The 24,402-nt window shown below is 46.9% G+C and overlaps 1 protein-coding gene across 1 annotated transcript; it reads left to right on the top strand.

Moving 5' to 3' along the window:
* The first annotated feature begins 20,704 nt into the window (after positions 1–20,704).
* Positions 20,705–23,837, top strand: FOXA2 (forkhead box A2). Its single transcript, XM_042930178.1, has 2 exons — positions 20,705–20,819; positions 21,807–23,837. The coding sequence occupies exons 1-2, from the start codon at positions 20,733–20,735 to the stop codon at positions 23,109–23,111; spliced, it is 1,392 nt and encodes a 463-aa protein (XP_042786112.1). The 5' UTR covers positions 20,705–20,732; the 3' UTR covers positions 23,112–23,837.
* Positions 23,838–24,402: the final 565 nt, after the last annotated feature.

Raw genomic sequence — 24,402 nt, 5'->3', positions numbered from 1 at the left:
ATCTGAGCAAGCCTGCTAATTAAAAGTCACACCATATCCTCTATGTAAGCAGCCTCCGACAGCTAATTATCCCATCCATTCTAAAGCCACATTCCCACCAGAGCTGTTTACCCCTCTCCCTCTGCCTCTCCAAGATGCCTTCAGTTTCAAGAAATGCTCACATATCCTCAGGTGTTGGGGAGGCCCCTGGTTCCCTGCAGGAACTCCTCTAGGTCTGACTAGCTCCCAGATGAGGGACATCCCTTCTCACTTGGTCTACACAATAACCCCTGGTGCCCCTGCAGAGTGCTGGCTCTGCTCAGCTTCCTCAGGGGACTTTGTGAGCTCCCTGTGCTGCAGTGTCTGCAGAGCACACACCTGGATCAGGAATAGAGGTCTACACACATGGCTGACTCTCACCTGTGGGGGCCACAGAACCCAAGTCTCAGCCATGTTCACCTTCAGGTTCAGCTTGAACTCCTCACCAAACAGCTCTTGCCCCCATGGTCCCACCGCTCCTCACTTTGGCAACCCAATGGCAGGCAAGATGGATCTCATCCTCAGCCATGGTACAAATCCTCTCATGGCTCCCACAGGAATGCCTGGCTGTCTTCACCAGCCTTCTGGCAAGGAAGACTCAAAACACCAAGTCAGAACTTGCCACCCCAAACCCACTTCTTTCCATGCTCTTCTACAACTGCCTTACCATGTTAGAAAAAGGTACAAGCACCCAGATATCTTTGGAGTCTCAGAAACCCCTTCTAGATGTTTCCATATCCTGCTATCATCTTAAGATTTAGCTCTAAGGAAGAATAGCTAGGGCCTCATCTATTGTTCTGCTCCCTCTGACTCTCCTGGAAGCCACATGCTGTTTGTTGGGCAATGGTTTTATGTCATATCCTGAAACCTCTCTTTGCCTTATGGTAAAGCTCTAGGGTCTGAATCTGTCCATCCTCCTTCTTGGAATGTACCTGAAGTTTTGGAGTTTAAAATGTCTTTTTCTCTTTCCCCAAAACTTGGCTTCCAAAATAATTTCCTTACTCAAGAAAAGACTCAAAAAAAAAAAAGCTTCAAGCCTCAAAGCAGGTTAATGGCCACTTTGGTCTTGCCTTTTCATGTTCTAATACTTGTCCCTGAAATGGTAGATAGGCATTGCCTGGGAGCTTGTCAGAAATGTAGAAGCTCGGGCCCTTGTGGACCTTTTGATTTAGACTGTGCCTTTGACCCTCCTATGATTAGTGACCTTTGGAAAAGAAGAAAGAAAGAAAGAAAGAAAGAAAGAAAGAAAGAAAGAAAGAAAGAAGAAAGAAAGAAAGAAAGAAAGAAAGAAAGAAAGAAAGAAAGAAAGAAAGAAAGAAAGAGAAAGAAGAAAACAAACTCTGGGGAAGAGCCAAACTCTTTCTAATCCTTGAAAAATGGTAACTAGTTTATGGGAGGGATTCTCAGACCCTTTCAGCTTGAACTTTCCCATGTCCCTGAGCACAAGTGTAGGGGGCAGAGACTGTATCCTATGATTTCATGTCACCTTGACAGTCTCTGATCATGTGTGTCCTTGCCCTGTTTTAAAGGTTAAGCTCCCAAGGCTCAGTGAAATTAGCCAACTCACTCAGGGCCACCTAGTCCCTAAGAGACAGAGCAGGGGCAGAATTGGGTCATTCCAGTTGGAAATACAGCCAATGTCTTTCCCAAGGTGTTGATAAGAAGAGAACCAATAAAAAGCTTGTTTCTCTGGTTTTAGAAATACACACACACACACACACACACACACACACACACAGAAATGCTTGCCTTGAATCAGAAAACTGGGTCTTCTGTGGGAGAGTAGGATTTGCCTCCATGATATCTACCTCAAACAATAGTATCCCCACACCCATAATGATGACAAGAAGAAGGAAGAAAAAGAGGAGGGGGATATAACAGCTTGCTAAGTGTCCAGTTTTACTGGAGGTAGCATTAACAATCCTCAAAACGTATATATCCTTCTATGGTTTTCTCCTACTGGAAGAAGGCAGGCTGCATGGGATGTGCAAGGCAAGTCTTGCAGCTGCCCTGGATAATGTCACCTCTTAGAGCTTCTCAAAGGGAGTTTCTTGGGCACCATGAAGCCTGTATTGTAGGTGAGATTACTTCCAAATTCAGTAAAAATCCATTCAGCTGTTTCCACAACTGGCAATGTCCATCATATAGAGAACTCTTACTATATTTTTATAGGTCATGATTAATATATCAAGTATGGTCACTGTGAGCCATCACTGGCTCATGACAGCCATGATCTTCACAATGCTTAGAGAAAGGAATAACCATTATCTTCCTTGAAAAATGAAGTAAGAGTCTCAGGGAAGCTAAGTAACCTGTCCAAGGTTATCCAACTCATAAGTGGTGAAATCAGAGACTCAAGTCAAGGTATTGATTCTAAAGCTCTTGCTCTTTTACACTACCTTGCTCTTTTCCACTACTATCCATCAATTTATCTCCTCAACCAATGAAAACCTTTGATCTAGACCACCTGTTAGATTGGATGTTAAGCCTCAGGGAGGAGAGGTCACTGGCAGAGCCCCTGGGGGAAAAGAACACTCAGCAGGGGGCTGATGAGGGATCTGTGGGGATAGAGGCAGGAATCCCCAGACATCAAAGATAGTGACTAACAGAGAAGGTCCTGCCCACCATGTTGACACAGTTGCAGAGAAATGGTGATGCTGATGAGTAAGGTTAAGCTAAGGCAAAGCTGAGGTTTTTCCCAGCCCCCATTGCAACTTCTTCTCACAACCCCCTTTGAGAAACAGTGGTTTCACTATGCACTAGTGGTGTGCTTTCACCTTTTCTTATAAAATTTTAAATAAACTCAACCATAGCTATTCCAGGCACTGGAGATACGCTGCAGTTTTAGTACAGACCATGGAACATTTTAATGTAGAATTTCCCACCAATAATGATGGCCAAAGGTCCCTTTCCCATTTCATTTTCCAGCATGTTTTCCCACAAGTAAAAGAGATAATCCATGCAATTGCCTACATAAAATCGGGAAAAGGATACCTCTGGGTTTTCAAACCCTAAGAATGAGGGTGCTTCCTGATAATGAGATTGTTTGAGGGAAGAACCAACCCCACCACCCACCCCTCAATGACTGTACACACGTGTGTGCAAACACACACACACACACACACACACACACACACACACACACGTCCACCTGTTGGGGTAGCCTGGGGCCATTCAACTCATCCTTTCCTACCCTCTCAAGTCCAACCAAGATGGAGGCCTCTGCTCTGTCGCCATATGATTGGCTGCTGCTCAGCACTGGTGTCCAATCAGTTCATCCAGGGAATACAGACCCTGCGGCAGACATCAGCTAATGAGATGAATACAAATTCCTCTGCGAAGACCCCTGGAGAATTCATTATGTGGGTTGTTCTTCTGAATACTCCTTTAAACATGCAAATCCCTTCAGCACTGCTATACTCATGGTTGAATAGAATATGAATCAAAGGCTCAGCCCTTTCCTTTTATGCTCAGATCATAAAGTCTGAAACATCTCAAGTTTGTGTGTGTGTGTGGATTTTTTTTTAACCAGAGGAAGTTAAAGCTTTAGTTATTATTCAGTGCTGTCCAAAAAGAGATTAGGAAATGGGAAGTTAGTCCTTCAGATGTTATCCAGATTTAAAAATTAAAATGATTAATGTCTAGAACATAAAACCCAATTATAAGAAAGACCATTGGGATGGTGATAAAAATAAAGAGAGGGTGGAATTTCCAGATAAATTCTGAAGAGTCTTGTGACTGATGTAAAGTCCCATTAACCTCATGGGGATCTAATCAAAGGCTTTCTGTTAAAAGTAAATCTAAGACTCGGGGAGTGAGAGTTCTTGCAAGGACAGGCGAAATTCCATCAGTACTTTGTAGAAATGGCCCTGAAAATAGGATGTCCCTTCTCACACATAGTGGGAATTATCGCAGCCCCAGTTTTTGCACAAAAGTGTTTAGGGTCAAATTGTAAGTTTTCCTCTGTGATCTATACTCTGTTTGAGTCCCCAGTACGTTGTACTTTCTGGCCTCAGGGTTTAGGAAGCAGCTAGATATCCAGTCCTCACTATGAGGATTTTCCATTATGAGATAATTTTATCTTGAGTTCCCATTTACTACAAGTGAATCATCTCACCAGGAAACAAGAAGCAAGGCAATAGTTTACCTTCTATTTAATAGGGAACAAAGTTCATCATTACTCAATACTTCAGCTGATTCTTGCACCACTGAGTGGTGGAAATGACTAGTTTTCAAGTGTTTCTGCTCAAACTTGGCATTTCTACCTCCTTCCTTCAAGTAACCAAAAGGCCTTGTGGCTCAGCAAGCATTGCAGTGGAGGCATAATCCTGTTAAATCTCTAGTTGATATTGTCCTCACTGTTCCTAAATGTTATCCCTAAGAAGTGGAGAAATCATATTACTGAATTCTGAGGCATTTTTCTGAGTAGCACAGTTCATAGTTCTAGTGCTTGTTGGCATAATATAACTTCTGGTGAGTGCAGGTGACTGATTACACACGATTCTGAAAATTCAAATTTGGAAGTTTGATCCTCTTTTGAAGGAGGTGGAGAGGACTCCTGGCCTCTCCATTCTTGGGAATGCAGTTCTGGCATCCAGGGCATGCAATAAATGTTATTATTATATGTCTACTTGCTTTCCCCTTCCCTATCAGCCATTCTTTTTTTTTAATAATATAATTTATTGTCAAATTGGTTTCCATACAACACCCAGGGCTCCATTCTTAAAACTTCCCAATGATGATGAGACACTTATCATTATCCTTGTTTTATGACTTAGGATGAGGCCTCTAAAATCTTGGCACTAGGAAATGGAGACAGTAGGACTTAAATGGATGATGTCAGAGCCCCAAATAACCCCCCTAAGCCCACCTTTCATCTGCTGTTATATGCTGGCAGCAGAATCCTACCTTCCCCACAAAGGACTGGAAGTGCCTAAAGAGTTAAGACTGCCCAGCAACAGACACTGCTAATCAATGACTAACAGGAATTGGTGTATAAATACCCCAACTTCCTCTCCCCTTGGTAGGAAGACCCCTGAGGTGCTTGCTTTGCTGTGTCTCCCAGGGTCCCAGCAAGATTAAGCCTCAGTTGCCCTTAGCAGTAACTAACTTGCTGACATGTATGTCCCTTATTGGCCACCTTCCCTTCCTAGTCTCACTTCTGCATACCTTTCGGAATATTTCCTGGCGCAAACACCCTATTTGCACTTGGATGTTTGCATCTACTTCTGGAGGTATCAAAACTAAAATATAGACCTTTCGATCCCCAGTTCTATATTTTCATTTCACTTGATGCTTTCCTGGCTCTCATCAGTTTGCAGTTATCTGGAGAGACCATCAGAAGCCAGAGGCAGATCTCTCCTTCCAGAACCAAGCAATGTCCATCACTGCATAATAGAAACCAGAGAGAATGTTGGTCCCAGAAATGCAGCCTCTCCACCCAGATTAGTTCTGCAGGTTCCTAAGTGGTTATATCATCTGGGTTCACTGAAGGCAGCCTCTGAGTTGGAGCTTGGCATGTACGATGGTTATGAAGTATCAATGCCTGGTGTGGGGAGAGGAGGAAGGAGTGGGAAGGGGAGAAACTGGCCCCAAAGCAGCCTTGGTCAACCCCAGAGGGAGCCCCAGAGCTAGTGTGGCCTTCAGGGTTGTCTTGAATTGGGTTGAGGTGGCCAGGCCACGGGTTTTCAATGTGGACCATCCAGGAAGGGCCATGACCTCAAGGGAGGTTATGTCTGCAGATAAGGTGACCCTGAAAGGACTGACAACTGACCAACCAGTTCTTCTCTGACAAGAGCCAATTGAGTAGTGATCCTGGGTCCCACCACACTTTCCTCTACCCTGCTGAGAGAACAACCATTCCAAAACCTTGGTGATGCCCCATCTCAAGGAAAGAAGCCAAACTTCTTAGCCTTCAGCTCCTCTGGCAACCCCTTCCATCTCCCACCAGCATTCTGTTTCTCCCAGGATGCTCCCCAATCCCCCCTGCTGAACTATGCCCATGCCCCTGCAGTGGTGTTTCCTGTCAATTAGAGGAGTCTTGGTTCTTTCATCCTGGGGAAAAAATCTTCCTCTTCCCCCTGGGTTTGACTTAAATATCACCTTCTCAGACAGGAGGCACCCAGCCTTTCTATTCAAGGAAGAGCACATTCCTCCTATCTTGGGGGCACATGGCCTGCTGCTACAGTAACACATTGCATTATTTACAGTTTGTTTCTGGTGTACTCCCAATCCTGTGAATTCCTTGAAGATATCTGTGGTGCCTATGATCTATGGACCCATAGACATACTGGGGATTCAGTACATGTTTGTCCAATACATATTGGAAGAGCTGCTCCCAAAACATGGATAAATGTGCCTTCCAATGAGAGCTAAGACCAAGATTAATGCACACTTCTGTCACATTTGGGGCAGGAAAAGAATGAGGGCCATGTTCAGGAGCCTCAGTGTCATGGAATTCCTAATTTCTGAGGTTGCAAGCAAGGGATGGAGAATTAGTTCTCATCACTGCTATCTCTGGCTGCCACCCAAAAGGAAGAGGCTCAGAGCAGAGACACTTGACTAGCCTCTAGACTAGAATTGCTAGTATTTAATTGGTTGGTGATCTTGGAAATATTTTAGCATAAGTTAAATATAAAAACAACACATTGATACATTCTTCTTGCAAAAAGTTAAACACATCAAAAAAAGGGCAAAGTCCCCTTTAACATCCCCCTCACCCCAGTGCACAGTTTTATCTCCACAGAAAAGTATGGTATGGATCTTTACAGATTCTTTGTGCACTGGAGAAATACAGCCACGTGCACACATGGACATGTACAAGAATATTCATCATGGGACTCTCTATACAGCAAAATTTGCATTCCTCCCATAATGTATACCATTCATTGGTAGACTACCCAGCTTCCCTCTTTCCACTTTTGCTATTTGATGTGGGGCTTTCAGTAAGCTTTTGCATGTGCTGCTCCATAAGAGCCTGCTCTTGGGCTCTGAGAGCCACTCAATATGCTCCCATAGAGAGTTCCAAGTGCCTAGGAATGTATGACCAGACCTCAGGGGGTCCCTTAACCAATGATGAGCATAGGAGGGAGGACTCATACTTTAAATTCTCCTGTGAAGTCAGGCTGCAGCTCCTGTCTGTGAGGCTTTGCCTGAGATGGTTTTTTGTTAGCCTACTCCTCCTTTCCCTATCCCTTACCTGGGACCACTAGCTTAATAAATCACATGCACATGAGTCCCAGCCCTCCAGCCTCTGCTTCTGGGGAGCTTACCTGAGACACCAGCAGTAGTAGATTAGCTAAAGATCAGTGGAATATATACATTAAACTGTAGTGAAAAATAAGAGACGGCTCTGTATGTGTTAACATGGGAGGATGCCAAGACATACCTTTGTGTGGGAAAAGCAAATTGAAATATAATATGTATGTGTGTGCTAAAATACCATTTTAGGAAAAGAATAACACTGAGCAGGGGCGCCTGGGTGGCTCAATCTGTTAAGTGTCCAACTCTTGATTTTGGCTCAGGTCATGATCTCATGGATTGTGAGTTCAAGCCCCATGTTGGATTCTGCACTGACAGTGAGGAGCCTACTCTGGATTCTCTCTCTCCCTCTCTCTGCCCCTCCCCCACTGGTGCACATGCACTCATGAATTTTCTCTCTCAAAATAAATAAATAAACTTAATTTTTTTTAAAGAATAATACTGAGCAATACTGTAAGAAAGTTAACAAAGGCATAATTCTCTCCCAACACACCACCATGGGCCCCTGCTTTCTTTTTGCCAGCCTGAATTTTGCCTTTCCAAGTAATGAGTAAATCAGCTGCTGATCATGGGGTCTTCTGCTCCCACTTGCCAACTAACCAGGTCCCATGGAAAAGGGGAGAATTTTTTATCTCTAAGAGCAAGGTTTTCATTTTCTTATGAAACAGGTGGCTATATTGGTCAGCTTAAGAGAATGAGATCTTTCAAGTCACCTGAAACGAATCCAAGTGGAAAGTTTTGCTTTTTTTTTTTTTTTTTAATTTAATGGGTGGAAATTGGCAAACATTCTATCCCAGAACAAATTCCCTAGGCTGGCCTGAAACAGCTGGTGGGAGAGGAGTGGCAGCCTGGTGATGGCAGCTGAGGACCCTTCTGGAAAAATGAATGAAGGGGGCTTCTGCCAGTTTTGGGGCACCCAGAGCACATCACTTGTGTGGAAGACCGCTTTATGGATGGGAGAGCAGGGAAGTGTACAGCTTAAGGGAACAAGAAGGGAATCAGAAAGAATGGTGAGCAAGACATTCCCCTGAAGGTAAAGAGGGGAGCTGCAAAACCATTTGGAAGCTGAGGTCTTCTGGACTTCAGAAAGAGGTCAGGGAGGAAAAAGAGATTATTTTAGCATGTGGTAAAGGGTTTGGGAATGGTTGGGGTTATTGTCTGCATGAAAAATGAAATGCTGAATTCAGCTTTCAAAGGAAGAGAAAGCCGTGGAATTAAAGCCAACTGGAGCTTCAGACTGCTTTTCAGCTGAGGCAGACCCTTCAACTTCTAGTTTTTTGCTAAGAAGAGTCAGAAGAGGGGAGAACCCATTTGCTAAACCTGGACCTGTCCTTGGCCCAGAGCTAAGCACAGTGTTTACATCAGAATGATCATTTCAAACATATGGTATCATTTTGAACAAATATAGTTTTCCTCTAAGGGGGTTGTTTTGGGTTACAGTTGAGAGAAGAAAATTTAAAACGTAGTATAAAGCACCTCTCTATGCAAAACATTGAACTTTTCCACCAGTATGATGCTGAGAAACTGCACAGGATGTAGGGAGGAAAAGCAACATTGACTGGTATTCCCAATATACCAGGCAGCAGGCTAAGCCATCATCATGTGCCTCAACTGATTTCATCCACACCCAGTCCAGGAAGGTAGATTCTGCTCTTCTTCTGTTTTTACAGATGAGAAATCTGAAGCTTCTTTCAAGGGAGTACTAACAAGTCTTCAGCCCCCAGTATACTCAGTTTTTCAAGTTTTTGGATGAGAACCAATAGTAAGAAATATATTTTCTATCTTGAAGAAGGTACACATACATTTATAATGGAAACAGGTTTTTCGAACATGTCTTTGTTATGTGAGATGTACTGAGAGATTCTATTCTATTTCTTTCCTTCATTTAATGATACTCTTAATGGAGTATATTGCTGTCACAGCATTTTAATGAGCCCTCAATTGAAATTTGAAAAGGACTTGGCTAGGATTTGTTGTAATCTGATTTGATCCCTCCAAAACCAGTCTTTCCAGGTAAAGTATGAGCTTTAAATTAACTTTGCATAGCATCAGTCCTCCACTCTTCCATCTACCCATCCATCCACCCACCATGCATCAACTAAGCATCTACCATCCATCCATCTGCCCACCATCCACCATCCACCCACCCACCATCTATCCAATAAACATTAGCATACAGAGGTGAACCAATTTCCAGATTCTCCATCACAGGAACTGATAATACATCATAAGTGCTAAGCTACCAGGTGGAAAAATTCAAATCATCCATTCTTTGCAAAGAATCATTAAATGAAAGATACACATTCTAGAAGTGCCCAACAGAACAATTTAGATGGTTCCAGAGCTAACGTCTTTGGGTATAACCTCTCCCCCACCAAATAAGAAAATCTTCCTTCAGACAACCAGTTACAAAGATAAAGAAATTGAGCAAAGAAGATGAGTGGAAATGGTCACTGTGACATTCCCAGATGCCACTACTGGAGATCTCACGCAGCCTAAAACATGGATCCGAGCCATGAAGAAAACTGAAATCACACCTTCCCATAGCTCCCTCATTTCTGTCTCTGAATTTGTTGTGAGTGAGTCCTGCTGACTGTGACCACAGGCTGTTTGAAATTACACCGTTTGCCTTATTTAATTTTCTTCTGCAGTCATAAATATTAATTAAACTAAACCACAGACAGCCTGCATTCCGATCTGTTCACTTCCTGAGGTCCATAAGCAATTAAGAGCCACAGCCATTTAAGTACTAGCTGGTTGTTGAAGTCAGCCCTGTAACATCCACTTTTTAATTTTTTAAATTAGGTCAGATTTGTTAAATCTCAGTGTTTTTTGTTTTGTTTTTTTTTTGTTTGTTTTTTTTTTTTTTGCCTAACTTCTCTTGGCCTGTGAGTGTTTCCAGTGTGATTCTCTTTTTGTAAATATAATCTATGTTCCTTCAACATACTTTTTCATTTTCTCTGAAGCAACATGCAGAAAAGGGTATGTCTTCATTAATAAGAACCAGAAATACTTGCGTGAAGCCTGTCAGCTATCCAGTGACAGAACTTCACTTTTTTTAAAGCTCATTTTATTTATTTTTGAGAAAGGAGTGTGCACATGTGTGAATGGGGGAGGGGCAGAGAGAGAGAGAGAGAGAGAGAGAAGAAGAAGAGAGAGAGAATCCAAGCAGCTGTCAGTACAGAGCCTGACACGGGGCTCAAACTCTTTTAAAAAAATAATAATAATAACATTTATTTATTTTTGAGACAGAGAGAGAGAGAGCATGAACAGGGGAGGGTCAGAAAAAGAGGGAGACACAGAATCCGAAACAGGCTCCAGGCTGTGAGCTGTCAGCACACAGCCCGACGCGGGGCTTGAACCCACGGACCGCGAGATCATGACCTGAGCCGAAGTTGGACGCTTAGCCGACTGAGCCACCCAGGTGCCCCTAGGGTTCAAACTCTTGAACAGTGAGATCATAACCTGAGTTGAAATCAAGAGTCAGATGCCCAACCAACTGAGCCACCCAGGTGCTCCAAAACTGCACTTATCGAAGCTTGTTCATTTAATAGTATTTAATGACAAAAAAACAAAATAAAACAAAACAAAACCAAAAGAGACGATTGTAAGAAATGAGGAATATATAAAAGGTAAGTGGAGTTCTTCTCCCAACATCCCCAAGGCCCAGCTTCTGAGGGTGTCATTGTTAACAGTTTTGTGTGTGACCTTCAAATCTTTTCTACGCACAGACAGAGTCAGGGTTTATTTTCATCAAAATTAAATCAAGTTACCCATATTTTGCAACTATTTAACCCTTCAATGTAAATGGATGTACGATTTACGTGATTTCATAGACATTTAGGCCATTCTGTATAACAGCTGCATAATATTCCACAATAAAGTTGGGTTGATGTTTATTTAACCCCATTCCTCTAGACTTTCTTTTCTTAATTTTTTTTATGTTATTTATATTTGAGAGAGAGAGAGAGAGAGAGCGTGAGTGGAGGAGGGTCTGAGAGAGAGAGGGACACAGAATTAAAAACAGGCTCCAGGCTCTGAGCTGTCAGCACAGAGCCCGATGCAGGGCTCTAACTCACAGACCATGAAATCATGACCTGAGCTTAAGTCAGACACTCAACTGACTGAACCATCTAGGCACCCCAAAACTTTCGATATTGGGCATGCTGTTAGTACACAACACACACACACACACACACACACACAGTGCCAATAACTGGACACTTTTTTCCTCTAGCATTTCCTATTCCTCCCATGCTTTTGAGAACTGCCTCATCTCACTATAGGAAGGTCCCTTGTGAAGCAAGAGAACATAACTGGAAATGGGTCAAGATCTGGGTCAGAGGGCCTGGGTGTGTATGGAAGGGCTGGTGGACCTGAGGCAGATCCTCAGCGTCTCTCACTCCCATGACTGCAGTGACAACTTGAGCTTCCACCGGAGACAGGCCTGCGTGTGAACCCTGAGCCTGATGCAGATGTTAGCCCTTCCACAACCTCCCTATTTTCCAAAATCCATTTCAGTTGGGGGAATGGGGAAACTCCAGGAAGAAACATGAAGAAAAAATTCCCTATTCCTAAATTCAATATGTCAAGAGGGAGAAAAGAATAAAACAAACAGGGAAGAGGAGAGAAGGCTGCACTTTCCAATTTCTAGAGAACTGTGAGGCACAGAGGACTCCCACCAAGACCAGATGGTCCCCATCATTAGCATTTACTTAGCACTTGATTTTGAAGACTTAGAGGAATGAATTCACCAGGTTTCACTCTTAAAGGGAAGAGCTAACCTCTCAGGATTTTGAAAGCGATAGATCCATTTGTGTAGACTCCTTTGAAGAACAGTATGCTGCCCATATAATTCCTTTATGATATAAAACAATACATATTCCTGGGCTTCAGGCTGACAGAGGAAAGCCCTGGGGTGGCTGAGCAGCTGGGCGCAAAGGAGACAGTTGCGAAGCCAGTGTGTATTTTATAACCGATTCCAGGCAGCTTCATACAATTCCCTCACCAGCCTCACTATCTGCAGCCCACACTGCTTTCAAATCAAACGTAGATTAAGTACTTGGTCTACAATTCTTATTGTGTTGACATTAATTCTCCATGTGCTTTTATAAATGCAAGAGGAATAAGAAGAATTGACCCACAGGAAAAAATATGTTCCCTCTCTTTGAGCAGTTCCTACCTGGGAGGAAGGAGCCCTCTTCAGAATGAATGCCTTATTTAAATTCCCACAAGGGAGAAAGGTGGTCTAAGCGCCAATTAGGAGTGTATATTGCAAATAGAAGAAGCATTAAAGAAACATCCTGAATTTTTAAATTCCTCTCACCTTTGAGACTCAGATTTTAATTCCTAAATGTTTCCTATTATATACAAAAATACATGAGTGGCAAAGCCAGGGAAACTGTGTGTTTCTTAATGCGGCAGGAGGCGGGGAGGGGAGGAGGGGGACTCATCTTGGTGTTGTCTATGGTTTCAGTTTTAATTACTCCTGGCCGTTCTGTTTTTCTCCTGCGCTGGCGGGCAGCGTCAGTTCAGCATCAGGTCAAACTCTGTGGATGAAAATTCCCACTCTCAGTCATCAGGATGAAAGGCCTAGGTCTTTTCCAGGAGGAGGACCCTGTCTCTGGAAGACCCTTCTGAACAGAGGAGGTGTAGGACTGGTGGAGGGAGCTAACAAGGCCCAGTGGCGGGGGTGGGGCTCAGCCTGGAGCAGGGCTACCCAACTACTTCTGAATCCTGTGGGCAGGGAAGGTGAATCCAGTCTGCTGGGCAGGTCAGTGTGGCCACAGGCCAGCGAGGGGTGAACTGACAGAGGAGAAGATGGACTTAACACCAGTTCTTGTATGGAGTGACATCCCCCCATCCCTCTCGAGACAGACTGCCTGCTGAGTGAGAATATAGGCCTCCAAAAGAGGGCTGACCCATCTGTGGTCATGGGACCTGGCTTCACCTGGAAGCTTGTTAGGTTGCAAACTCTGGAACTCTTCCCCAGACCTGCTCAACCAGAATCTGCATTTTAACAAGATCCCCAGGGGATTTGTATGCACATAAAAATTTGAGGGGCGGTCCCAGACCTGGTCAATTACCTCAGTCCCAGTGGGTCCCTGTTGCTGTTGTTGCTGTGTTACGCTACCCCTCCAAAATAAAGCTCTCATTTTTCAGAGAGCTCCACCATCCACTTTCCAGAATTACTTTTGGAAGTAAAACCTACATTGAATACAGATGCATATATCGCAAACACTTGAGGGCTGCGTACTCTCTGTGCCAACCCCTGTCCTCACACCCCCAGGACAAAGTTCTCAAGCCAGGACTCACCCCCAGCAGGAGCATTTCCCTGGCACCAGCTCCTTCTTTCCAAAGCCAGAACCCCTTAGTATGCCTTACTCTAGGGAGATTGCAAATGGTGAATTTGTAACAGGTAATTTGGACAGCACATTGCTCTTATCCAGCTGCACTCAGGAGAGAACCATTCTGCTGGCACCATGCGAGAGACACACAGTGAAGGAAACAATCAATAAAATGAAAACGCAATCTACAGAAAAGGAGACGATATTTGCAAATGACATATCCAATAAAGGGTTAGTATCCTAAATAGAAAAAGAACTTGTACAACTCAACACCCAAAAAACAAAGAATCCAATTAAAAATGGGCAGAAGATATGAACAGACATTTCTCCAAATAAGACATCCAAATGGCCAACAGACCTATGAAAAGATGCTCAACATCACTCATTATCAGGGAAGTGCAAATCAAAACTACAATGAGATATCACCTCTGATGTCACCTGTCGGAATGGCTAACATAAAAAATACCAGAAACAAAAGGTATTGGCCAGGTTGTGGAGAAAAAGGAACCCTCATGCACTATTGGTGGGTATGCAAACTGGTGCAGCCACTTTGGAAGACAGTATGAGGTTCCTCAAAAAGTTAAAAATAGAACTACCCTAGATTACAGTAATGAGTATTTACTCCAAGAATACAAGAACACTAATTCAAAGGGATACATGCACCCTATGTTTACAGCAGCATTATTTACAAAATTCCAAATTATGGGGGGGTGGGGTGTGGGTAGCTCAGTCAGTTGAGCATCTGACTTTTGATTTCAGCTTGGATCTCATGGTCTGTGAGTTCAAGCCCTGAATCAGCTTCTGCGCTGACAGTGCACAGCCCTCTTGGGATCCTTTCTCTCTCTCTCTCTCTCTCTCTCTCTCTCTCAGTGCACAGCCCTCTTGGGATCCTCTCTCTTTCTCTCTCTCTCTCTCTCTCTCTCTCTCTGTCCCTACCCTGCTCACACATGTACATGTTCACTCTCTCTCTCTCTCAAAATAAATAAATAAACTAAAAAACAAACAAACAAACAAACAAACAAGGGCCCCTGGGTGGCGCAGTCGGTTAAGCGTCCGACTTCAGCTCAGGTCACGATCTCGCGGTCCATGAGTTCTAGCCCCGCATCAGGCTCTAGGCTGATGGCTCAGAGCCTGGAGCTTGCTTCCAATTCTGTGTCTCCCTCTCTCTCTGCCCCTCCCCCATTCATGCTCTGTCTCTCTCTATCTCAAAAATAAATAAACGTTAAAAAAATTAAAAAAAAAACAGCCAAATTATGGAGGTAGCCCAAGTGTTCATCAATTGGTGAATGGATAAAGATGATGTGGTGTATAAATATACAATGGAATATTATTCAGCCATAAAAAAGAATGAAATCTTGCCATTTGCAGTGACATGGATAGAACTAGAGAGTACAATGCTAAGTGAAATAAGTCAGTCAGAGAAAGACAAATACCATATGACTTCACTCATACGTGGAATTTAAGAAATAAATGAGCAAAGGGGAAAAAGAGAGAAAGACAAATCAAGAAATACAGAACAAACTGATGGCTACCAGACTAGAGGGTGTAGGGGGGATGGGTGAAATATGTGATGAGGATTAAGAAATGCACTTGTGATGAGTGCAGGGTGATGTATGCAACTGTTGAATCACTATATTGTACACCTGAAACTAATACAACACTATATGTTAACTAACTGGAATTAAAAACTTAAAAGAAAAAAAAAATTATCTGCCTGTGTAGAAAAGGATTCCTAAGAAGAAATGCCCAGGGTCTGATTCTTCAGGTCTGTGACTGAATCTTCATGACTCCTGTCCCTAACAACATTTACTCCTTGCGGTTTTGGCAGGAATAACTGAGATTTCCTCCAAGAATAACATTCAAATATATGAAATAGCTCCCAGGGCTACAAATGCAGATCCATCTAATTTAGGCATCCCTCAAAGAGGAGTTTATTCTCACTCACGTTGACATGTTATTATTGCTACTAAAAGTTGTCATTTCTTTATTTTTATCTCTTCCAATTATGTTAATTACCTGCTATAATAGTCTCACATACCAGAACTGTGCTTAAAAACTCAAGAATGGTGGACAGGATGCTAAGTATATACTAGAAATATTTGTCGAACCCTGGACCCAAAAGGCAAAGCACTGGCCTTCTCCTCAGACCCACACAGATGCAAGTGAAGTTGACAAGCACACAAGCCAATCACTGAGAAAGACCATAAAAGATGAACAATCCATAACTACACCAACCTCCCAAACAGCAATCAAATTCTATGTGCACAGAAAGAGAGCTGAGTGCCAAATTCATTCTAGTAGTACCCCAAGGACTGTCTCCTTCTCCTGTTCCATGCTAGGAAGCCACCATCTGTGGCTGACATGAATATTATTTCTCTCCCTTCCTCAATACAGGGAAGAGCACAGCTCATTTTCTGACACAGGTGAGAAAAAATAATGTTAGTTTGCTTTTTGGAACTCAAATCCTTGGTCCACTTTAATGATGGCTTCACCCATCTCCTTTCAAGTGTGAGAACTGAATAAATATGTGTAAGTTAGTTTGCTAAAGTTTCCATGATATCAGATCTAATATTCTTATTACATATTTCACCATAAAATAATAAAAAGTAATTTAATAATAATATAATAATGATATAAAATGGCACAACTGTAGTGCTGAAAAGATGTAGATTGAAGGTAAGACTCTACCACTCAGAGACATCATATTCACATCATATTTATCTCATTTTATTTTGTCATCATTTATTATTACTTATTTCCCATCTTTTCCTGTAAATCTTGCCAAGGAGAGCAAGATTACATTGTATCCAGGTGCCTTGTGTGTTAAACTTATACTGTTATATAATGCTTTCTTTCCACTTTTATTAGCACGTTCCTGTGTTTTTTCCGAAGACTGGGACATGCTTAATCTTTTCTTCAATCTTTCACATAAATCTCCCTAGATAACTTATTCTGATCTAATTATCTTTCCAATTGACCTCTCTCGTAAACAACTAGTGTTTGGGCCATCAAAGAACTAGGAAAAACAGCAAGAGTATCTGAGGGTGTATTCAGTACCAAATAGACTAATTTTGATGGTCAGGCTTTTTTTTTTTTTTTTTTTAATAAAATTTCAGAAACAACCCACCTGCAGAAAGTGAAATGATGATTATAACCTTTGGCACAACTATATGCCTTTTCTTTTTGAAGACCTGAAACTGACCCTGAAAATTCCACTCTGTGAATATTATTCAGAGAGGTGTGGGCACCTGATTTCTGCCAACCCAAAAGTTTACTTTTAAAACGTGTATTTTCACAAGACTTCCCTAAGTCACCTTTCCATCTTCTCTGTCTTAATCTCATCTGCAGATCTGCCTGATAATGCCCTAAAGCAAGGCCTGCCCTGGACATTTATTCTGTGCAGGACTTCAGGAATTGGAGTATGGAGGAGCTGAATGCCACCCTTCACCACCACCACCACCACCACCACCACCCCGCCCCTGTTATTTTACAGGTTATTTCTTAGGGAAGTTGAACTCTGTTTATTGATATCCCCTTCCCCCAAGGGCTAGTTTCATATCCCAGAGAGAGTTCCCTGGTGAAAGGGGTTTTGCTAGAGGAATGTAGGAGAAGCGGAGGCCCAGATTTGAGCCCAAGTCATATCCGCTGGGGCAGCATCCAGAATAAAAACAGCATGCTAACCCAAGCACAGTCGTCTGTTATCAGGCGGCTTTATACGGAAACCGGGCAGCACCGAACGAAAAGAATGGGAAACGGGGAGGACACGGGCAAAGGAAAAATTTGCCCATCTCAGTCCTAGGGGTTTAAACTAAGGGGGTATCAGGGAAAACATCTGTTTTCAACCCGAGTTACCCGCGAACTTTTTTCCTGGAGAGAAGCTCCTGGAGCAATTTACAGCATTCCAGCCTGAGGCTTTCGTGCCAGACGCTCTGAATAAACCTTTAGAAACCGAAGCTGCCGGGGAGGAGCATGAGTGTGCAGGGGAAGTAGCGCCTCCAAAGAGCTCCGCGCCGGAGACGCAAAGCGAACCCCAAGCTTTGTGAACGTTCCTGCTTCCTCGCAGCCGCCTGTGCCCGGCTCCAAGCTGCCTAAGGGCACTGCAGCCCGCCCTCGCCTTCCTCGGAACGGCGGTGCGCTCAGGGAGGGTGCCAGACCCGCAGGTCCGACCCGACCGGCAGGAGGCGGTCTGGGTTTGCGCAGAACCTCGGGAACTCCAAAGAAATGCCATCCCCGTGTCGGAGAGGCCGGGAAAGATGCCGGGGCATTCGAGTTCCCGGGTTTCGGGGTTAGGACTCCGGGGGTTAAGAGGGTTCGGGTCGGGCCCGAGGACTGCGCGGCGGATAGGGGGCGCCCTGTCACTGCGGAAGCCAGTGCCGTGTGTTCCTGGGTAAGCCGGGATCCCGCCCACCAACTGTGGCAAGAACTTGCAAGGTTCGCTCTTTAGGAAGGTAGTTCCCTTTCCTCCAGAGGACCTTCTCTCTCCGTGCCACTAGCTCCTTTTGCTCGTGGAATAATTTCTAGAACCATATTTTCGATCAGTAGTAAAAAGAAAAAGGGAAGTGGAACACATACACGCACAGATTAGGTTAACTAGAATGTTCACTTCCATACACACGAGAAAGCTGTTTGTCATCGTTTCGGAGGTTTGTCTGGGCGTCACTTTTCTATTGGACATGAGAAGCGCCCCGTGGGGAGTGGGGTTGACTGTGTTTTGGGATGTGTGTGTGTGTGTGTGCATGTGCGTGCGTGTGCGTGTGTGTGCGCGCCTGCATTTCTGCCCTGAGCCTATGCAGAGAGCTTTGAAAAAACAAATAACTTATCTTTTGAGTGCCAGTGTGCACCCCTCTTTCCCAAGCTTTGGGCAGAACGGTCACATTGCTCCCTCATGCTCTGAGACCCGGTGAGAAATGCTGGGGATCTGGTCCCTTTGGCTCCCCACCGCACACCTACACTAAATGTGCATACACCCCATGACACACTTCCCTGGTGCACCGGGCCAGCCTGCCCCTCCCGGTATCCCTTAGCGCTGCTCAGGGCTTTCAAAGCAATGCAGACTTTGGCTTTGGGGTATCCTGCTCTTCCCCCACCCCCTACAGTCGCTCAGTGGGTTCATTAACCCTCTCACTATAAATTGGTAAAACCATTTGCATGGTTCAGCACAAAAGGTGCTGCCCTCAGTTGTATCTGGTTCAAAGCTATGCAGGCCTAAATTACCTGGGTAGAGGGAAGGAGTGGCTTCCCTACACGGACTGTCCTTCCTTGCTGGCCTTCTAGCCTGACACTCACCCAGCCCTTCCATTTTCAGTGCTCAGCTCTGTGCCTGCCACCTCGCCCCTGTCTTCTGACATCATTACCCATCACTCTGGACAGGTAGGCCAGATAACCACTATTTCCTATTTGTTCTTTACCTTTAATGGGGGGGGGGGGCACAGGATTGGATCCTCATGGCCCAGCCTGTTTTCAGAACCAAGAAAAGAAGTCCACATCAAACACCTGTAATACACAACCCCTGCAATCTGGGCTCACTGGGGTGTTGGTGGCTGGCCGTGGACAGATGATAATCTGAACCCAGAAGCTGGAGGAAAAATAAAAAGCAAGTATATGGTTTTGAGGCGTCTAATTCTTATAAAACAGCCCTTCGAGAAAACAGAGACCCTCCCTGAAGTAAATTCCATGTGTCCCATTATTGATTCCTTTATTCCCCTCTCTCCTCCCGCCTCAACCTCAACCTCCTGCCCTGTTTGTTTTAGTTACGAAATGCTGTGGGCACCTCGGTTGTGACTGCAAAGTAACCTTGAAACACGGAGTCCTGAATGTCAGAGACAAATAGCAGTCACCCAACCGTCGACTGAAGTTGGCGGGGCCGCGTGCGCCCTGCGCTAGGCGATCCGACAGTGCTCTTGCCCGCCAGCCGCCCCTCTGTCTGTCGCCGGAGGCTGGGCTCCGAAGAGGCAAAAGCCGAGGCTGCCGGACCAGGCGCACCCCGCGCGCCTTCCGGAGCCGCTCCAAGTCTTAACTGTAACAGGGAGGGGCCTCCCAGGAGCAGCGGCAGGCGAGTTCAAGGTGTGTACACAGTTTTTCTAAATACGACAGCGCTTTGCAAATTGGCTCTGTCACCGTCTTGTCGTTTTGACAGGGAATGGAACACTGAGAGCGAAGAAACCCGAGATGAGTAAATGCGGCATTTCTAAGGCTCTGCAGAGGGGCAATGGGGCGCTGAGGCCCGGCGCGCCCTTCGACAGGCGCAACAGGAGCCAGGCTCTATGGGACCCGGCGGGGGTCAGAGCGCTGGGCCGCTCCGGGGTGGCTTCCTCCCAGGTCCCTCCTCCCACGGGCACTCCCCGAGGGCTCGGGGGTAGGGGGGGGGGGGAAAGGGGGCTGGAGTAGAAAGTCTGTGCGCCCACTCGCCCGCTCGCCTAGCCCTGTACCGGTGCGGGGCGCGGCTGCAGTGGGGCGGGCGCCGGGCGCCGAGGGGCAGGTGCCGGCGCCGGCGGAGTCTCCCTCTCACCTAGGTGTGAGCTGATTATTCAAATGGGCTGCCCCGGGTCTGGGGATTGGAGGCCCGCGCCGGCGCGCCGCGCTATATCACCAGCCGCCCACGTCACTGCGGCACTTGTCCGCTCCGCGGTCCACTCCTCCTCCTCCTCCTCCTCCTCCTCCTCCTCTTCCTCCTCCTCCTCCTCCACCTCCTCCTCCTCCTCCTCTCTTCCTCCTCCTCCCCTCTCTCCACCCCCCCCCCCCACTCGCCCCCGCGCCTCGCGCTTCCCGCCGCCTCTGGGCAGCTCGGCACTGCCAACCTCGGCCTCCGCCCGGCAGCCCGCGAGCGCGGCGGCGGCGGGCGGCAGGCGCTCCCTGCAGCGGGGCTCCGATCCGGGCCTCCTCCCATCCTCGGCCCCCTCCTCCTGAGCCTTACCCCTCCCGCCCATTCCAACTACCGCCTCCGGCCGGCCAAGGAAAAGAGAGGGAGTGGAGCCGGAGAGAGGGAGCGCGAGAGAGGGAGGGAGGGGACGGTGCCTTGGCTTTTTTTTTTTTTTTTTTTTTTTAAAGAGGGTGGGGGTGGGGGGTGATTGCTGATCGTTTGTTGTGGCTGTTAAATTTTAAACTGCTATGCACTCGGCTTCCAGTATGCTGGGAGCGGTGAAGATGGAAGGGCACGAGCCGTCTGACTGGAGCAGCTACTATGCCGAGCCCGAGGTAGGCACTCGCCTTTTCCAGGGGGAAGTGGGGTGGCGGAGTTCGCTCAGTTCACCAACCTCAGGACAGCTTCCTTTGCCGGCATCCGCCCCCCACCCCCAGCCGCTCTGGGCAGCCGCCTTTTCCACCCTCCTTCGACTCAAATGGGTCTCTTTTTTATACGACACACTGTTAGCCTTGAGATAATATTAACTTTGTGATCAAATATTGACTTGCGGCGCCTCCAAATCCTCTTCGTGGCCGAGCCACGCACTATCCTAACAGAGTTATGTTTGGCAGCGCGCGGCTGGGGAGGGGTGGGAGGTCGGCCGGCGAGGGGGTGGGGAGCTGAAGAGGAAAAGGTTGGTAGGAATTGGGGGTTGAGGTAGAGGCAGATTCAAAGACTAGGGACAAAGAGAACGAAAGTTTGTGGCTGCAAAACTTAGCCGCGTGTACCCTCCCTGTCCCTCCACTCAGTGCCTCCAGCTGGCCCCAAACTCTGCGCAGGCACTGGGTTTCGGTTCCCCTGAGGCCAAGGATGGGATCCCGGGAGGAAGGATGAACCCTGGGACAAACCCCGCTTGAGGCCGCTGGGGCGTTCTAGGCTGTGACCCACAGGTTGTTCGCTAGGGTCGGAGGTGGCGTCCGAGACCGCGGCGCCGGTTCGGTATGCTGGCTGGAGAGTTGGGGAGAGGAGATGCATTTGGGGTGCCTGGCCTAGGGGTGCTCCGGGGGACCCTTGTTTTAGAATCTGAGCAAGGCGTAGAAGGGCTAGGATCCCGCCACACGCAAACAGCAGCAGCCTGCCCGCCACCTTCTCGAGGGCGATCCCGGCGCGCTCCGAGTGAAACGCACTGGGTGTTTGGGGCCGGGACCCGGCAAGGGAAGGCCTCCCCAGAGGCCTCCCCGGAGGCGGGGGCCTGGGCTGGCCCGGTGGGTGGGAGGTCAGGGCACGCTCAAGCCGCGGTGCTAACGCTGTGCGCCTCCCTCCTCGGGCTGTGTCCGCAGGGCTACTCCTCGGTGAGCAACATGAACGCCGGCCTGGGGATGAACGGCATGAACACGTACATGAGCATGTCCGCGGCCGCCATGGGCAGCGGCTCGGGCAACATGAGTGCCGGCTCCATGAACATGTCGTCGTACGTGGGCGCGGGCATGAGCCCGTCCCTGGCCGGTATGTCCCCCGGGGCGGGCGCCATGGCTAGCATGGGCGGCTCGGCCGGGGCGGCCGGCGTGGCGGGCATGGGGCCGCACCTGAGTCCCAGTCTGAGCCCGCTCGGGGGGCAGGCGGCCGGAGCCATGGGCGGCCTGACCCCTTACGCCAACATGAACTCCATGAGCCCCATGTACGGGCAGGCGGGCCTGAGCCGCGCGCGCGACCCCAAGACGTACCGGCGCAGCTACACGCACGCCAAGCCGCCCTACTCCTACATCTCGCTCATCACCATGGCCATCCAGCAGAGCCCCAACAAGATGCTGACGCTGAGCGAGATCTACCAGTGGATCATGGACCTCTTCCCCTTCTACCGGCAGAACCAGCAGCGCTGGCAGAACTCTATCCGCCACTCGCTGTCCTTCAACGACTGCTTCCTCAAGGTGCCCCGCTCGCCCGACAAGCCCGGCAAGGGCTCCTTCTGGACCCTCCACCCCGACTCGGGCAACATGTTCGAAAACGGCTGCTACCTGCGCCGCCAGAAGCGCTTCAAGTGCGAGAAGCAGCTGGCCCTGAAGGAAGCCGCAGGCGCCACGGGAGGCGGCAAGAAGGCGGCCTCCGGGGCCCAGACCTCGCAGGGTCAGCTCGGGGAGGCCGCCGGGCCGGCCTCCGAGACTCCGGCGGGCACCGAGTCGCCCCACTCGAGCGCCTCCCCGTGCCAGGAGCACAAGCGAGGGGCCTTGGGGGAGCTGAAGGGGACGCCGGCTGCGGCCCTGAGCCCCCCGGAACCGGCGCCCTCGCCCGGGCAGCAGCAGCAGCAGGCGGCCCACCTGCTGGGCCCTCCCCATCACCCAGGCCTGCCACCCGAAGCCCATCTAAAGCCGGAGCACCACTACGCCTTCAACCACCCCTTCTCCATCAACAACCTCATGTCCTCGGAGCAGCAGCACCACCACAGCCACCATCACCACCAGCCCCACAAAATGGACCTCAAAGCCTACGAACAGGTGATGCACTACCCTGGCTACGGTTCCCCTATGCCGGGTAGCCTGGCCATGGGTCCGGTCACGAACAAAGCGGGCCTGGATGCCTCGCCCCTGGCCGCAGACACCTCCTACTACCAGGGAGTGTACTCCAGGCCCATAATGAACTCTTCTTAAGAAGAAGGCTGCAGCCAGCTAGCCGGGGACAAGGACAAGAGAGAGAGAAAGTGGGGAGAATTTGAGGAAGGGGTGTTGGAGAGAGCCACGGGAGAAGAACTCCATTACTCCCCATCCCAAGGACAGCAGTCTCCCCTCACCTTCCCTCCCAAACAGCTCTTCCCTCCCAAACAGATGGGCCACACTGATACCTATTATTCTATATAAGGAGGGAAGGCAAAACGATAAAAAGTCAAAAAGAGGGGGGAAAAAAGAGAAAGAAAAGTGAAAAGAGCCTCCGGTTTCAACTACTGTGTAGACACCTGCTTCTTTAAGCATTTGCAAGTTCTGATTTTTTGTTGTTGTTGTTGTCTTTATTCCTCCATTGCTGCTGTTGCAGGGAAGTCTTACTTGATTAAAAAACAAACAAAAAAAAAAAAACAAAAACAAAAACAAAAACAAAAAAAATCCCACAAACTTTTGTGAGTGACTCAGTGTAAAACCATGTAGTTTTAACAGAGAAGCAAAGTTGTATTATTGTTCAAAAAGAAAAAAAAATTATGTAAGGGTCTGTTGTAAATGACCAAGAAAAAAAATGCATTCCCATTCTTGACACGGTGAAATCCAGGTCTCGGGTCTGATTAATTTATGGTTTCTGCGTGTTTTATTTATGGCTTATAAATGTGTGTTCTGGCTGGAAGGGCCAGAGTTCCACAAATCTATATTAAAGTGTTATTGCCAGTTTTACCCTTTGAATCTTCAAAATTTTTTTTTCCCTTTGCCTGACTTAAAAATTAAACAGGTCCAGAAATTACTTAAAAATAGGGGGAAAGAGATCCTGACTGGTTGCAGGTTTTATTTCATTTTGGTGAAGGGAGGGGCCATGGTGGTTGCTGTTTTAACATTTTATTATTAAAACTTTCAGACATGCTGAAGTTGGACAGACAGAAAACACACACGTACCCATTGCCCAGATCCTATTGTCTCGCTGTACTTGTTATGTCACATATCTGTTCAGCTATCGACACCTCGATTGGTCCATTCAGATTATTTTTTCTAAATGCATTTCAGAGGAGATCAGGCACCGTTCAGGGTGTTATGGCCATAGATCTAGACGCATTTCAAAGTAAATTTCAGACATCAGTGCACTTACCCCTAAACACTTCAGCAAACACATCAGGAAATAGAACTCAATATTGTTTATGATTAGTTTTGGAATTTTGAGTTTATCTTTACACACAATGAAACACAAAGATCTCAGGTGGACCATTCCCTGTGTTTGATGCAGCTGTATCTTTAAACTCAGGACAAA

This window comes from Panthera leo, chromosome A3 (assembly GCF_018350215.1).
Source record: "Panthera leo isolate Ple1 chromosome A3, P.leo_Ple1_pat1.1, whole genome shotgun sequence".
Lineage (NCBI taxonomy): Eukaryota > Metazoa > Chordata > Mammalia > Carnivora > Felidae > Panthera > Panthera leo.
This window is presented reverse-complemented; position numbering and strand designations above follow the sequence as displayed.